This window comes from Colletotrichum acutatum (assembly GCF_030867785.1).
Source record: "Colletotrichum acutatum strain CBS 112980 chromosome Unknown BDZ83scaffold_31, whole genome shotgun sequence".
NCBI classification, from domain to species: Eukaryota; Fungi; Ascomycota; class Sordariomycetes; order Glomerellales; family Glomerellaceae; genus Colletotrichum; species Colletotrichum acutatum.
In genome coordinates, this window is record NW_026849025.1 from 61,566 (window position 1) to 78,705 (window position 17,140).

The following is a 17,140-nucleotide window of genomic DNA, read 5'->3' on the forward strand; positions in this document are numbered from 1 at the left end:
CCCTCTCTTCCTCCCGTCCTTGGGTATTTTACACATTCGCGCGACCAAACCCTTTCTCCTTCAGTTTGAGTTACTTGTTTACACGCTCCTTGCCTAGATTCTCACCCTCGTCAGCACACAAAACTTCACAATGGCTCAGAAATCGCCCACGATCGAGGTGACAAACCTCAGCTACAACTTTCAAGACTCGAGCTCTGGCCTCAAGAACATCTCCCTCTCCGTCCCCTCCCGCTCTCGCACTCTCCTCATCGGCGCCAACGGCGCAGGCAAGACCACCCTCCTCCGTCTACTCGCCGGCAAGCGCCTCGCCCCGCAGGGCGGCATCTCCATCGCGGGCATCGACCCCTTCAAGGACGGCCTAGAGGGCGTCACCTACCTCGGCCTCGAATGGGTCCTCAACCCCATCGTCCGCACCGACATTGGCGTCCTCGAGCTCTTGCGCTCCGTCGGCGGCGACGCCTACCCGGACCGCCGCGACGAGCTCGTCAGCGTCCTCGACATCGACACCGCCTGGCGCATGCACGCCGTCTCGGACGGCGAGCGCCGCCGCGTCCAGCTCGCCATGGGCCTCATCCGGCCCTGGACCATCCTCCTGCTCGACGAGATCACCGTCGACCTCGACGTCCTCAGCCGCGCAGAGTTCCTCGCCTGGCTGCGCCGCGAGACGGAGATCCGCGACTGCACTATTGTGTATGCGACGCACATCCTCGACAACCTCGCCGGCTGGCCCACCCACCTGGTCCACATGCACCTCGGCACCGTCCGCGAGTGGGACACGGCCGACAAGTTCATTGAGGGCCTCGACGGCTCCACGGGCAACAGCACCCTCGGCGAGCTGGTCCTCGGCTGGCTGCGCAAGGATCTCAAGGACCGCGGTCCGCGGTCGCAGGCGAGGGTCGCGCCTGAGGGTAAGACGTACGCGACTGGCGGCGTTGGAGGCTACGGTGATGAGTCTGACAAGCTGAAATAAGCTTGTTAGGGTTTGGACGGAAGGTTGGAGCAGCGAGAGGGGTTCGGCTGGTGATTGGCGTGATTCAACAATTTGGGTTTCGAATTTCTGTCTGCATTTCGCTAGAGAGAACGGCGTCTACGGCACTCAACTGCATCAGGGACGGCGTTGATGCGTTTTTGTTTTTGGCTTTCAACATTGTGATGCAGCGACCAAGGGGGTCGATTACCGCATCGGTGTGTCTTTCAACTTGAACCATGGCATACAGAGAAAGGCCGGGAGGTTGTGGTACAGACGAAACGAGACGAGGGGACAATAAGAGGGGGCACTCTCAACCGGCATTGCTCGGTGACGGCGTTCGGTCATGTAGCAGACCTCTTCAACAAGGGGGCGGGCACAGTCCTCATGGGCTTATTTTCTTTTAGGATTTCCACGGCTTTAGAGATACCCTATGTCTTCAACCGAAAAAGGGAGGCGTGACATTTGGAAAGGAGGATCAGCTGTCGACTCAACTAGACAGATATGAACAAGTCATGCAATAGAATGTCGGAAAGACATCTACTTGAAAGCTGCGCTTCTCCGAAAAAGGGGGGTATCATATATGCATGCGTCCCGAGCGTGTCACTGGCGCAATATCTGCCAGGCATGAGCCGAGTCGTGCTATGGAAACTTGGTGTCTCTATGTAGCACTCTTAGAGCTCATGAGGACCTTCATCGTATTCTTCATCAACGACGGGATACCGCCCAACCCCTTACCCTCCAATGCCCGCAGCACAATGATCCTGTACTCGGACCAAGTGATGCGCAACCCTCTTGCGTCTGCCAACCTTGCCAAACTGTTTGACGTCACCGGCCCCGCGTGTCGTGTGGAGATGGCGTCCTCGTTCGCAGCCAGCTCACGATCCTCCAGCTCGCGGATACACTCAATGGCCTGCAAGCTCAACAGCGGCGAGTAGGAGAACCCAAACAGCGTCGGGAGCGCAAGGTCCATGCCCAGGTCTTCGACATATCTGCGCAGCCGCAGTGTGACGGGGCCCGCGCTAAGGCAACCGAGAGCGTTCTTATCGCCATCGTTGAAAGCCTTGCCGCGCCAGAGACAGTTGCAAATGTCCATGAGATACCCATTGAAATGGTTCACGTAGCTCGGCGCATACGTTGTCGGCTGCCGCCTGGACATGGCCATCTCGAAGCCCTTCTTGTAAATGGCGAGGACGGTACACAGGCGCGACACGTTTGCCAGAGACTGGCTGAAGAATAGGAGGTAGATGAGCTGGGCCGGCGGATTGGCAATGCGGAGGAGAGGTTGGAGCGTAGGATCAGAGATGCTGGCGGCAGCCTGCTCATATAGGTCGAGGACGCCGCCGTGAACAGCGGCGCTTGGTGAGGCTTGAACAACGTTGAGGGCGATGATGCTTGCGTGTTCCATAACTGCGAAAAAGGCACTGACGGGGGCACCTTTGGGTATTTGGTCGAGTGAGTTGAGAACAAAAGTCCAACGGCGGAGGAGATTTTGGTAGAGTTTGAGCAATGCCAGCTGTGACTCGGCCGTTGGAGGAAGGCACTTCTCTAGTGGCTTCAGGATTACATTGTACAGCTCTGTTACACAGTCAGCAAGTGGATGAGAAAAGCGAGGTTGGAAAGCTTGCCATCAAAAGCAACGAGAGGCGCGTACTGGAGAATGCCGAGGATAGAATCTCGAGCATCCACGCCGTTCCATGTCGGAAATAATTTTGTCAAAAAATGCAAGACGACGGGTGGAGTTTCCTACACAGTCAGCGAGACTCAACCGAGGCCGGTTGGCACACTTACTTTGACGCGAGCCACGTATTCCTCCAGCATTTCCATCGTCTCCGCAAACGACTTGTCATCGGCATTACCGTTGAGCACGTCTTCGAGCACGGCATCGATCCAATGTACCACGCGCTTCGAAGCAGCATCATCCTTTTTCAGGGCGACAAATTTCTGCAAAAGAGGGTCCGCTAGCACAGCCGCAAGCTGGTTCGGTAGCTCAATCTTCTCGACTGTCTGAGCAAGACGATCGGCGTTGTCAATCTCTTCCAAAGTAACGGAAGTCTTTTGTACTAGTCAGCCACGCGTATCATTATCTGGCTGTGTCTCCTCCAAACACTTACCTCTGTGGCTTCTGAAGTATAAACAGGAGGGAGATATGACGACTTTTTGCCGCGGACCCGTAAAGCCTGATGATTGACGCTGAAGCCGTTCTGAGGTTGACCGGCTGCTTCAGCAGTCCGTTGAGAATGGTCTCGTTGGATCTGATTCAACCTTTCGCGCCATTCCACGTCGGGGTGCTACCAAATCAGTACGAGTATCTCCTGGATGTCGGGGCACATCTCACCTTGAATGCCAAAGCCCTGCCCCTCAAGGCATCGCTGACAATGATCTCAGGGTAGTAGTCTTTGAAAACCCGAAGGAGCCCTGTCAATGCTGGGTCATTTCCTGTTTGTCTGGAGAGGTTGAGGCTGAGATGTGTCATTAGCGCCGAGAACCATCTGCGAGTGCAGAGGGACCAACTTACACAGCTTGGATCCTAAAAGGCCGGACGTGTTTTCTACGTGTGATCAAGGCGAGCAGATGGCAAAGCTGCGGTCTGGAGTCGTGTTAGCCCCTTTTCTGTTCGCAACAGAGGAAAAGTCCGCACCGAATGGCTGCCGTATCTAGCAAGTTGAACAAAACAGCGTAGGCTTGCGACAAGATGGCAGGTTTCTCGATGACATGGTATGCCATGATTAGCCATTTCAGGATGTTCGACTGCAGGACTAGGGAAGGCTTCAGTTCCCCATGGCCCAGGCATCCCACAACTCTAAGAACGACATCACTGGATAGCCGAGTGGCGGGGTAAAGGTTCTTGAGTATCGTGTTCAAGCTTGCCTGATCCAACAAATTTGGCCTCGTGAGCAGGTCAATGAGTTCGCTCAAAGGCTCGGGAAGAAGGCCATTTTCAAAGGCGTATGACGCGACCTTTTCAACAGTAGGCTTGATACTGGTCGCCCGTCGTTTCGCAGGCAATTTGGAAGCTGTAATAAATTTGAGTCAATACACAAACTGCATATGTCGCGAGATGATTTGCTCACCCTCCACAACATCGCCAATCAGGAGGTCAACGTCAAGGTCAATATCTATGTTCATAGACGTATCGTTGGTGGGCGAAGCCATTCTACCAAGTACGTCGGTGCCTTGAAATTGCGACACTTTTTTTGTGCCGGATTTCCAATGGATGAATACAGTATGGCGACATTAGATGAGGCAGGCGGGTCAAGCGTCGTCAAGTTGCAGCATGGGTGACAGGCCCGAGCTGTCCAGATTCAAGAACGGTGAGTGAGAGTGGCGGACGCGTCGCGGGGTGAAGATCAAGGTGAGCGCGTCCAGACCGGGAAAACTGCACCGTGCGTGCACTCGGACCTTGTCACTTTTATGGGTCCATTCCCCTATTGGCTGCATAGAGCCGGTATGGGTCCGTTCTTCGGCGTCCAGCGTCCGGGGTCACTGGCCGGAGCGAGCTCCATCCTCAGCAATTCGCTAGAACAGATGCAGGCCCAGAGCCGGAGCAGCAGCAGCAAATGCGTGATCCTATTCTGGCGTCTGTCTTCGTACAACGGTGCTCCGTACAAGGTGTCGGATTCGATGTGTGGGGGGGGGGGGGGGCTTTCGGTCAGCAGTGTCCGTAAGGAGCGTGATTGTACGCGAGACAGGGAGGCATCAGCAGCAGCACGCCTCGGTGAAGGGTTGGGCGAGGCCGGGCGAGGCCAGGCGAGCCCCTGTGTTGTTGCACCGCTGTCTGTAGGTCTTTCGGGTAAATGACGAGCCTGCAGAGAAGGCACGCCATGACCTGAGAATCTGACCACCGTTGAATCTGCCTGCGTGTTGATTAATGGATATCTGCTCCGGTACGAGTACGGCCTTTTGTTGATTTGGACCCCAAAATTTCGTCTCCAGTGATCTTGTGGGCGGGTAACAGCAAATGGACAGGCCTGAGCAATTGCAAAAGACGCTCACCGGTCTGGGAGTAATCCAATTGCTGGCCATTGACGTTGTGGCAAACCTTCCGGACCGTAAGCGGCGCATATGCCGTCTTGGCTGCCATGGCTGCCGCTCGTTTGGTCTCTGGGGTCCATAGCGGGGGGACTGATGTGAGATATGAGGTGCAGTCATCAAAGAGTCGAGAGTTGCGGGCTTGCAGCAGGTTCATGGAAAAAGATGACGAGGACGATTCGGCTCAGGTTCGAATGATGTCGTTTCTACCTGGCCTGCTCCTGACTTTTCACATCGCGGCTACGGGGTTCGGGTAGGAGCTGTCGACAAGAGGCAGGTACAACATGCACGGCAATGGCAAAAGGGAAGGAAGAGGAAGACTCATGGTCTTGTTTGGGGTTACACAAGGCAACTTGAGAGTATCATTTGCTGCAACCGCGGGCCGCAACTGGTTACTAGGAGTGAGGAGTCAGGAGAGAGAGGCATTGCCCCCAGTAAGGTAGGAAGATATTAAAGTGGACTTGCTTACACAGTAGGGCGCATGTATGGCAGGGTACCTCGACATGGCTTTCCGTCTTTTGGCATGGAGACGAAAGACTCTGTTCTTTTCATGAGGGAAAGTCCGAAGAGAACGTGAGATAGTAATGCGGCGAAGAAGTAAAAGTCCTGTGGCCAAGGCACTCTGGGTTATGTACCTTACGAAAAGCTAAGGTACGACAACGGCACGAATAGACGTACCTCTCGACCGATGACATCCGTTAATTAGGTACCGTACGTGCGTACGTTTCCGTACCGCATACCCGTTCCAGAGACGCCCGTGCTCACCGTTGTATACCGCCATCCCGACGCTCCGTCCCGCCAAGTTCCTGCGTAACCTCTGACCTCGCGCCTACTACCCACGGCTACCTTAGTTGCTTACCTTGCCTTCGCCAACGTCTCTCACCGTAACACCAACACTGCTTACCTTGCCTTACCTTGGACAACTGCTGCGTAAGGTACCTTGGCTAGGTAAGGTAGCTGCCTCTCAATGACAGGGTTGCTTCGAAACAACCTGCAACCTCCAACAGTCGCATCCTGCAGACATACAACTGGCTCCAACATTGCCCTCATCTGGCAAAGCTCGCTGACCGCTGACGACCGAGGCGTCAGAAGCGCCTCATCCCTAACATAATTTACGCAGTAGTGCCCTCTTTTACCTGTTGTTCCACAAACCGGCTACCCAAATACCTCGCAAGAATCCTTCTGTTCTCTGGCCCCGTCACATCCTTCTCTGAAGTCCAGTGCTTCTTACAAACCTCCACCTTGGTGCGCGAGGTCATTCCCGCCTCCACTTCTGACCGCATGTTTTGTCCAAGACCACGGTGACCGAGGTGTCGATTCAGGTCTCATGACTCCTCGCTGCACTTTGGTCTGGTCACTGACATGGTTCCAGGTCCGCATCGACACTGCCTACAGACTGCCAACCTCAGGACAGGCAGATCGTGTCCAGGCCTTTTACAATTCTTCCAGGTTCTCGCGCTCCATGTTACGTCTCTCCCTCGTTTGACCAAATCATCCGAGCGACGACTCTGCTCGCCATGTGTCTTTCGGATTTCTGGCTCTGTGCCTCACATATCATTATCAGTCGCGGCCCGATGTCTCCACAGCCGAGAGAGGACCGAATGAACCTGGGCATGGGCATCTCCCCTGTTTGTGCCGCCTTTTCCTCGTCCATTTTCGTCGGTAGGATTCTCCCGGTAAACCCTATTTCACACACCCCGACAAGCACACAAACCCCCCCCCCCCAAAGCTGGCCCTGCTAGAACCACGCAAGTCTCCTATATTTCCCTGGACCTTCTACTTTCAGCGGGCCTGTCCAGGGCAATTGTTGGTTGGGAGCTCCAAAACCGTGGCCACGGATGGCAGGCGACGATAGCAAGCCGCAAGCGGGCTTCCACTAGCAGCGGCGACTCGACCTGGACGAATGATCGAGGCAGACCGCATACACCGATAGCTAATATTGTTCCATCTTGACTTCTCTCCTTGGCTGACCGGACCACCTTCACCCACTGCCGTGGGGGCTTTTGCGACCTTCTATGACAGCGTAGTGTGCCTTGAGGTCCAATCTATCGCTGTCCTGGGCTTGGCTCTGTGTCACCTTTCGGCCGTCATGTGTAGTGGCGTCTGCTTACCGCAGTGCCCATCTCACCTCACCTTACGGGATACTTTACCTCGAGGTGGTCTCTGTACGCCGCGCGCCGCACGCCGCATGCCGGACGCCAATTTCGTCTGCAGCAACGTTGTGTAACCTTCTCTAATAACCCTCATGTTGCTAAGTGGCACTTGCAAGGCTCGGTTGGTGGTCAGCACATCGAGGGAAAAGATCCGTCCGCCAACGCTCCGTTATCCCCCTCCCATCCATGATCCAAGAGCAACTTCACCCAGAATACCTAGTAAGCTAAGAGTGACGGACGTAGTACCGCTCCGTACCGCGCCGGTTACATTGGATCCATCCGTCCATTCATCCTTCCCTCCCTCCCACCATTCCTCATTCCATGGGTACACACACACGTACGCACGCGTGCACACACACTCTCTCGGGGTCTCTCTTTCGCACACCTCTATCCGTACAACCAACTTGGTTATTGCATCAGTCAGACGAGTGTCCCCCAGACCAGGAACCACAGAGCCCTTGATTTGGTAACCTGCTACAAAGACCCACCACCCACGGTGAGAAAGCGTGAAGGCCCCTCGACCTCAACCGCTGGTCGTCTTTTCACCTCGTGTCCTACCTTGCCTTACTGGTTCTCACATACCCATTCTTCTCAGAAGTCAAGTTATGCATCCGCTGATGATGCCTCCATGCATATCCTCTTTCGAGACTTCCCCCTCCATGTTGCCCATCTGTCCCCATCTTTGTAGGAAATCCGGCTGACTGGCTGTGCTGTGCTGTCCCTTCGGTCTTGTTGTGCCCTCGGCCGGTCGCCTCTGCTGCACACCCCACTCTCTCAACTGCTGCCCTCATGCACTTCCTCCCACACCTATCAAGTTAAAGGTCTCTGTCGAGTCTATCGCCCTCTTAGACGCGGCCCTGCTCCCAGTCCTTCGAGGTATGTGTAACCAATCCTCACGTTTGTAAATATGTGTCTTCTAACATTTAGTCTGGTTATTCCCTCAAGACTTGCTCGCTCAGGTGCCAGGTGCTAGGTGCCATCAAGTTGATTGACGTTTACTCTCCTTGCAAAGGTTGAAAGCCAACAGCAGTCGGCGTTTCGCGACAATATCGAATAGTCGAGGATATACTTCTCAACTTGATCTACTATCGACATTTATCCCGGTCTCTTCTTCTGCTCCAGCAACGCAGAGAACACGCCGAACCATTCCAGCTCACGTCTTCCTGGTCTTGACGTGCCCTAGTGCTTATCGTCTTACATCTGGGCCATCACTGAACTCCTCTCTACCTAACATTGTCTCTTTGACCAGCCAGACACTGGGACAACAGACAACTGCGCTTCTGGGTTGGCTCATCATCAATAGCCGCAGCTGTCGTGCGCTGGCTCGTAACATTGTGGCAGAGTGGACCTGGCTACGGAACGAGCAGCAAACGAATCGTCTCATGCCGTTCGCATGGAATTCCTCTTACACGGGCCTAGTAAGTCCAGAAGCCTTCGCTTCCTGCCTGACGCTTACTCACATTACACGGCGCTAATTTGTGTAACCACGCGCTGACTTGAGATAGGGATGAGCTGAAGAGACCGCGCTTGACTATCTCCGCCATGAGGTATTCTCCGGAAATGCAGATCGATCACCATGTCACGTCCAAGAAAAGCCCAAAGTCTACACAAGCTACCCCAACCATGTTACTATGGGACCGACAAGAATGTATCCCCTTGAGAAGAATCCTATCGGAAGACGACATAATCGTCCTGCTCACGCCTGTTGTTGTTCCTCACAACAGATTTGCAGACAACGACAAGGATCCCTTCGAACCGTTGGGCCGTGCCTTTGCTTCGCGGCACTCATTGGTCCGCCATGTTCCATACACGAAAAGAGGCGGCATCACAAACGTTCACTACGAGTTCATCAAAAGGGCAAAAGCAATCGTCTTTGTCATATCTGGAGCTCATGTAGACGATGATGTCTCGCAAATCGACTTGGCCGATGCCGCACGAACGATGGCAGATGAGCGTCCGCAGATCATAGTAGCCTGCTGCAACCTCCAAGCCCAGAACCTCCACGTCGATCACTTTGCTACGCTTATACAAATCGCAGGCTACTCGCCATCTGAGCTGGAAGCTGCTGCTTCCATCATCTTTGACGACGTTCGTCCACCTACCATCAGCTCAGTTCCCGTACAAAACCTCATCATCGCCCCAAGAGCGTGGGACGTCGAGGTCTGCGGTATCGATATGGGCCCTATCCATCAGTTGTGGACAGAATGCCTTCCACCGAAATTTCACCTTCCGCAGTACATGCTTGTGCTGCTCCTCCAGAGAGATGGCTTCTCCAGGCACTATGTCGTGCGCGAACCAGAAACCAAGCAGATTGTGGGCTTTTGCGCTACGTTTACTACGTATCCAGATGGGGGGCAAGAAAACCTACTCGGCTCGCTAGCTGTGTTGATTGTCAAGAACTCATATCGCGGAAGGGGAGTTGGATTAACACTACACAACTATGCCCTTAAACAGCTCCAGAGAACTAGGGGCGTCAATAGGCTGCAACTGGGATCAGCCTTTCCACGTCTCTTTTACGGCGTGCCGTCTGACTTCTTCTCAAGAGATTGGTTTTCACGCCGAGGCTGGAATATGGATGGGTCCCAGCCTGGCCAGGGACAGGAGGCCTCAGACTGGCTCCTCAATTTCGAAGACATGCCCGCGAAGAGCTTCTCGTCAGCTGGACTGACTTTCAGGCGATGCGACATGATGGAGTACCACCAGGTTCTAGAAATCGTCAGTCGAGACGTGGCTCGCAAAGATAACATGGGATGGTACGACCAATATTACAACCTGGACGGCACGCCTCACATCGAGGATGTCGTCCTTGGTCTGGAAGGCGACACTATCGTAGCTGTTGCTTTGACCTACATTCCCAATTCTGGGAGTCCAGCCGGGAACGACCTGCCATGGGCGAAATCCATTGGCGCGGATGCTGGAGGAGTAACCTGCATTTGCATCATAGGTTTGTGGTCACGCTGAAGATCTCTAGTGGCTTTTCCTGCTGACTCTTATTCAGATGACCATCCGGAAATGGTGAACAGCCGGGACTCCGTGATGATAAGGCTGCTCGATACGTGTGTCAAGTTGTTGGCTGAGCAAGGCATGCAACAACTATTTATCGACGGCATGAAGGGAGGGGACGACGGTTTCCAATCTCTGGGTGAGTGCGATGATTTTGCGAGAAAGCCACCTACTAATTTGGCCGAAAAGGTTTCCGACAATGGGCGCGATACAAGGAAGTTTGGCGAAAGGTTTAAGTTACGTTTGTGAATCCCGTCGGCCAGCAAACGCTACATCAAGATGCGGTATCCCGCGAAGCTTTACAGGAGATACTCAGCAATAATTGAAATCCTCGGCGCAAGACTGCAGACCGGAGGATTTCAAATCCCGAACCTATTTTTCCAACTTCCATGATGGAACCAGTCCATTGTCGACTCAAGCTGCTGAAACATTGGCAGCTCGTATTGGCTCGTATTGAAGGAGGCCTGGATAGTCAAATCGGCACCAGCCACTAATGCGTATCAAGATCGAGGACTGCTGCTCGAGATACTGCGTTTTAATACCAGCAAGATTCCTGAACTCAGCAACGGCGTGACTTTTGCTTCAATGCGACTTCAGACAGAGGACTTTGCGATAGTCAGCAGAGTGCCCAATCGCGCCTCTTGGCTCACGGATCATGTCTGACACTGGCACATCATGAGCACTCGTGGCACCTATCATGGCCATCCTTTCGGATGTAGATGATCCTTTTTGGCTCTGCTCAAGTCGAAGATTCATTCACCACCCTCCAAAAACCCACCTTCCCCGCGCCACGTTTTGTCCATTGTTACATTGAGATCAAAGACACGCGTGTAGCGCGATCTTCTTTCTGAGTCTTTGATGGGCTACACATGCATGAAGCTTGACGAAAGTACAAGGGTCCAAGAGCACAAGGCACGTCAGACTGGTCAAGCATGTTGAACAGCTAATTGGTCCATTCGCAAGCTATGGCCCTGCTCCGACAATTCCGACGAAGACGTGCCGCCTAGCCTCAGAACTGCCTCTTGACCATTTCAATGTCAACAGAAGCACCGTCTCAGTCAGAGGGCATTCCGAATATCGAACTGAACACGCCGATAAGAGCTCATATCACCGGTTTCGATCAGACGCTTTTAGGGCAGCTTTCAAAGCATAACTCTGATCTTCACATTGTCAACCGCAATGAGTAGGGGACCATTGACGCCCAACCGACGATCGCGAAACATGTCGTTTCCAATGGTGCCAGGCACGTCCCATAGGTAAGCTGCGCCATAGGACCATGGTGTTGGCGCCGTCGATCACGCAGACCGAATACCGGGGAAATTCGTCTGGAATAGATTGACTCTCGAGCACGAAGCCCAACTGAACGAAGAAAGGACTCAATGGTCCGACATATTCCAACACACAGACCCTCCGGTTTCCATTGCATGGCCCCGCGCGCAGGGTTTGCAAAACTGCAGACTCTCCATGCTCCCTTGACTCCCTTCGACTAAGAGCTCAAGGAGGAAGAGAAACTCGGTGGATTATTGACCGGGAGCAGCCGAGCCAAACCGACAACTCCTTTAGCGTCCGGTATCCCGGTCATGTCAGCGGGGTTATCTCCGTTTCACGGCCCAACCAGTGCCTCTGAGTAATATGGCAAGTTGGCAAGTTGGCAAATGGCAACCAACCGACCACCCTGGTTCCCCAGATCCCTGGTCACAGGTACCGTCTTTCTTGGTGTCAGAAATGCACGTTGGATCACACCCAGAAACGGCTTAGTAAATTTGTCTTGAGCAATGCCCCCCCCCCCTCCTCGCCTAAACTTGCCGAGTAACGAGTATACATTCCCAGCTTCCGCACAGCCTGATATAGTATCCGGTGCAAAGCAAGGTAAAGAAGTTGACCCAACGCCGTTTGTCCCCGGGAAGCTGACCATGGTTTCACTAGGATATGTATCTGTATGAACTCGACGAGCTCCAACGCTCGACAGCCTACAATGTACGCCATCCAAGTCGTCTGGTATGAAGATGAACTTACCTTGGGCGTACATAACGGTGGCCGCAAATCGGCCCACTCCTGCCGGAACGCCTACCGTGAACCACACGGCTGACGAACCCAGATTCTGTTGGACGCAGAGTAGTGTAGCGTAATATGCACACTTGCTGACACGGTCGCAAAGGCAGGCCAGGAAATTTCGGAGACGAATCTTTTTTTCCAGACCCCAAGCGGCACAGCTCAGGTCGGGAAAACCCCATAAACCTCGGGCGTCGTCGATGTGTGCCTCTTACACTCACCGCCGATCCAAGCACGTCTTTTGATGTAATCATCAAGAACCTTACCCAGCTACGGCTCTATCAAGCGGACGGTGGGCCAATGCGTGCGTGTGTGTGTATGTGTGTGTGTGCGACGGACTTGTTTCTTCGCGTTTACCGAACGCACCAAGAAGGCTATCCTATCCCAGCCAGCACAAAATTGACGAAAAGCTGACGCGCAGGAGCGCAATAAGCCAGGGGTGAAACTTGCAATGGCTTATGGGTGAGAAAAAGGAGGGGATGGGGAAAAGGTGGGCAACGCCGCCGCCGCCGCCGCCGCCGCCCTCTGCGTGACCGCCACGAACACACCACAGAAATTTCTCGGCAACCCACTGGATCATCTGCCTTGTGCGACCAAGCCTTTCATAGGATCAGGCGCTTGATGCGGCAAAGGGGGCACGGCGTTATCAGCTCTTTACTTGGGTAATCAAGTAAGGCATCGTAGGCAACTCCCCAATACCGTCGATCGAGAGGCGCCGTGGTGGCCAGAGGTACATGAAGAAGACTTATGGAAGGAGACTCCGATGGCAAGTTGGCTGGTGGGCTCGGATCTTGTGCCGCTGTCGAACTACCAACTGCCTGCCTACCTCCCCTCCCTTTCCCCCAAATCCCAAGAAAGATAAAGAAGAATCGGGACTGCTTTCCGTCTTCAGTCTCTTTTAGCAAGCCCCCCCTCCGCCTCCGGGGACTTGCCAGATCCCAAGTAGCTGGGAGCCCTGGCTATGTCGCTCCGTTATGGGACGTAATTGGTTGCTGGACAAAAGCCTGTTCTTCTTCGATATTTGGATCTCCGGGGCGCGCCTTTCGGGCGAGAGTATCTCCCCCTTGTCCCAAACGTTGTCTATCTTCTGGGCCATGAGATCGACATGTATCATCGTTTCGTGAACAGAGTATACGGAGTACAAAATGAGGCCCACCGTCGGTATGTTGTATCCGAAAATGGTACTGGAGGGTGCCGAGCAGCCGAACGCCCTTGCAGGACGTTGTGAGCTGAAAGTGGGACGACGGCATAGAATGTGCATATGCATTTGTCTAACTACCCGTATGCTCTCATCGTGATGGACGATTCAGTGCGGGAGAGTAAGGTAGACAAAGCCGATATGATTTACCAAGAGGTTAGAATGCAAGGGGACCATCGTCGCTTGATAGAGTTTGATGTGAAAGGAAAGAGAGAGAGAACCCCTTGCCCTTGACAGTGATCCGAGTGATAGTCACTTTTGCCAAAGTAGAATGTTGAACAAAAGATCAAACTGCATACCCTGTACACTATCCCGCCAAGGTGTTGCTATCTTCTGCTCAAAGTGATGTAAGATTGTGAGGTTCTTTTTCTAGGCGTCGTGGTCCTTCGCAACATGACGCGCTGTTGAGTGACTAAGATAATACGGCTATGCCACAGCGTTCCAACTACACGAGTTCCATAAACAAGCAGTGTGGAACTTTCTTTACAACCCTTGAACCACATTGCTCCCTATGGATCCTTAAGTCGCCGAGGAAAACAATGTGTTGTGAAGAAACCTCGGCAAAGGGGAGGGATTTCACGGAAGGAATCCAGTGCTGAGATAGACCAAAATCGACTCCTAGTTATGCGTGGAACACAAATGTTGGCTTGTCGCAAATGACTAGATATCCGCTTCCTGGGGTGGTAGAGTCTCATTGGGATTTCTTTTTGACCCCTGACACAACGTTCCAACGCCAAGCCCCATGGACCAACGGAAAACGGTGTCGATTTGGTAACGATACGTATAAAACAGTTGGTGCGCTTTGTTACGTGACACGACTGCCGACCTTTTGGCAGCTTCAAATCAGAATTCTGACTCTGGATAGAATTGGGCCGGTAGGACGTTGAAAGTGTTCTTTATCTTGAGTTGAATATGGTGGCAAATGCCCGAGGGCGTTTAAAGGCGCCTAGTGCGCTATATACGCTTTTGAAAACCTGCTCAATTCCATCTATCTGTACTGCAGCGGACGGCCTTTGAAAAAGAGGAGGGCTTATCTCGAAAAGCCACGCTCTGTCAAAGAAGAAAAACCTTGTCCTACCACTTAAGAAATCTAGAGCGGTCGAAGGGGGATTAGTGAGCCAATGAGCGCGATGACGGATGAAAAATGGGTTGGGCGTTGGAGGAGGGGAGGGGTACGCGCGGGATCGCAACGTCGATTTATACAATTTTGACTTTTTTGGACCACGGGCCTAGAACGTGGTCTACTGTATCTTGGGCGGCTATCGTTCGTGTGATTGAAAGGAGGGGTAGGCGAAGGTCTGCGAGGTCTGCGAGGTAGCCTGTACATTGATCGTGGGAATTTTGGTGGCGCTTAGCTTTTCAAGTTTGGAGTCTGTGGCATTCTTGGCTTTTCGTCTCAGTTGTTCTGTATACTTGATCCTATAAACGCCCCTCAAGGTTCCAAGGGCGTTGCTTTTTCGATATAGTCCTAGGGCACGGAGAATAGGGACTGGCGATTGGCTCTGGGACTGAAGCTTGGAGAGCAAGCCTTCTTGGCCGGTTTCTTGTCGCTTGGTTGAGCATCCTTGCGTTCACAGAAGTTGACGATTGACGCCCTCTTCGGTGTATGGCTCAGTGAAGCGGGCTGTCTACATGCAGGTTTGTGCACTTTGACCATGTGTCTACAAAGCTTTGGTTATATACACAGGACGGTATGATCCTAAAGGCAAGGCGAAATCAGTAGACCTGCCATGCGGATTGCGACACGAGATTCTGTTGCTACTACAGATGCCATGAGTTTCGACTGATACGCAAAACCTACACATTCTGTTCAAGAAGGCCCGGTGATATAGTCTCGCAACGCCAAAGATGCCGATGGTTTCTCCTTCCTTGTAGAGTCGACTGCGCGGGGCTAATGGATGTTTTTTCGAGCCATCTCGCCGTTGAGATGGAGTCAGTGGCTCTAGAGAGCGTCCGAAAGAATATAACATCAAGATTGTAGCACATCTTTTCCAGCCGGGAAGTCTTCATCGACCCGGCGGCCATTTTGCATTAAGGTAGTAGACATGGAAGCATCGGAATGGGTAATCGGATCGCGATGCGATATTCTGATGAAGTGCAATCACAGCTGATACTTTGATCAAGAGAGCATACAGGAGGGCGAGAAGGCAAGATGAGTAAACTATTGAAACGCCAAGAATCACACATTTAATATCTGGATGCGGCAATGGCCTTGCTTCTAAGTTGGTGGCGGCGTGTCTGCTTGGATCACGGCCAAACTCGATGTTCTGGCCTAAAGGACATTTTGAAAAGGCATCGCAAGGCAAGGCCGAGTGCCAAAGGAATGATCGACTGATTCCAGCGGGCTGAGATTGGCCTGGGCTGACCGTTATTGAAGTTGTCGGCCCTCGCATCTCTTTCGTAAATCTGTAAAGATGCATCAAGTGTGGTCGATTGTGGTGGCTGACAGCCACGAAAATGCTGGAGCAGAGCATGCGAAATACTCAGCAGGCATATTTCTATTGCTACCTCGGATCGTCCGAGGGGGGGGGGGGGGTGGGTGTCTATCTCTCCACGAACTTGGTAATGGGCAAGAAACGGCCTCGGAAGAGGCAAGCTACATTCGTTGTCTCAGTAGAGTTGGTTCCCTACGGTCGAATCCATTACGACCTTGTCAAGTATGCCTTCGACCAGCGCTAAGACGATGTGGCTGGAGCGTAATATAGTAGATCGTGGTCGGATATTGCCGAGTCCCTACCAAGATGGGTTGTCTTTCCAGTACTTTCTCAAATTGATCGTCTCATGTTGATGGATTGTTCTACGACGCAATGTCTTTGCTCGGTCGCGATGTCGCCTTAAGACTGATGGATTCTAGTCGTGGGTGGGGGATGCAAAGGCAGACTTTCTCTACCGTTCGATGGGCTGACAGCTGACTCGAGTATGATGCTTCATTGTGTTCCCTCATCCTCTTGAAATTGCTAAAACACGTCAATCGCGGCCGTCGAATGCGCTCGATTTGTACCTCATGGTGCTTAGTCCTTGCCTTGAAGTTGATGGATTACGTCGTCAGGTCGCACAAAAGACTCCTGTCGATGTTGTGACAACTGCGTGGTACCGCGGCCTTCTCAAGTTTTGGAGCCGCAGTTACCATTCAAACCGTAGCAGCAGCTTTCATGGATTTTTTCTTGAATTTTCTATGGAGAGAGCACCGGTCCGCAACATCGACTGGGTCAGGTAAAGCGACGATGACGCGAACGCCGCTGGTTTTCAGGCGCCAAAGATATCCGGTCCCCTTTCACTTGCATCAAGATAAAGCCTAGTAGGTTCTTCACAGTAATTTAAGCGCAGCCGCCTCGTTCTTAATGGGGGCCATTAGTCAAGGGCCAAGTGAATGACGGTATGAGTTCACAACGAAGCCACACAATACACACGTCGAATTACATTCTCGATGAGAAGTGGGAAGGGTCTTTCTTTCGTATCAAAGTAGCCTACACACAAACGGAGATTCTGAGGATCCCCGTACAATCATTGAAGAGAAGGAAGAAAAAGAATAACTTTTGGTGGTATTCGAGCCCAAGGATCCGCCGACACCCCTTTTTACCCCTCGCTCCTTTTTGTCAATCAAGTCGTCAAAGACTCCGTATATTTTGAATTTCGTTTGTGTTCTCGTCCGCCATTAGGTTTCGTTCCGAATTTTGTGCTCACGCCTGGTTTTTTGTTTTAAGGTAAAGGTAGAAAATTGAAAATGTCCGTGCT

The 17,140-nt window shown here is 52.7% G+C and overlaps 4 protein-coding genes across 4 annotated transcripts; 3 read left to right on the forward strand and 1 right to left on the reverse strand.

The window, feature by feature from the left end:
- Positions 1-130: 130 nt before the first annotated feature.
- Positions 131-970, forward strand: BDZ83DRAFT_650265 (ABC transporter; the record flags this gene model as incomplete). The annotated part of the gene is made up of 1 exon (XM_060510358.1): positions 131-970. One exon carries the CDS (start codon positions 131-133, stop codon positions 968-970), a length of 840 nt encoding a protein of 279 aa, XP_060366617.1.
- A 658-nt stretch (positions 971-1,628) lies between these two features.
- BDZ83DRAFT_574267 (Mis6-domain-containing protein) lies at positions 1,629-4,123 on the reverse strand (the record flags this gene model as incomplete). Its single annotated transcript, XM_060504697.1, has 8 exons — positions 1,629-2,543; positions 2,609-2,713; positions 2,759-3,022; positions 3,082-3,258; positions 3,306-3,429; positions 3,486-3,557; positions 3,609-3,984; positions 4,042-4,123. 8 exons carry the CDS (start codon positions 4,121-4,123, stop codon positions 1,629-1,631), a joined length of 2,115 nt encoding a protein of 704 aa, XP_060366618.1.
- Positions 4,124-4,928: 805 nt separating this feature from the next.
- Positions 4,929-6,931, forward strand: BDZ83DRAFT_729440 (uncharacterized protein; the record flags this gene model as incomplete). Its single annotated transcript, XM_060512820.1, has 4 exons — positions 4,929-5,019; positions 5,188-5,276; positions 6,123-6,321; positions 6,372-6,931. 4 exons carry the CDS (start codon positions 4,929-4,931, stop codon positions 6,602-6,604), a joined length of 612 nt encoding a protein of 203 aa, XP_060366619.1. The 3' UTR covers positions 6,605-6,931.
- A 1,844-nt stretch (positions 6,932-8,775) lies between these two features.
- Positions 8,776-10,113, forward strand: BDZ83DRAFT_718346 (acetyltransferase; the record flags this gene model as incomplete). Its single annotated transcript, XM_060512060.1, has 1 exon — positions 8,776-10,113. One exon carries the CDS (start codon positions 8,776-8,778, stop codon positions 10,111-10,113), a length of 1,338 nt encoding a protein of 445 aa, XP_060366620.1.
- Between the last annotated feature and the right edge of the window lie 7,027 nt (positions 10,114-17,140).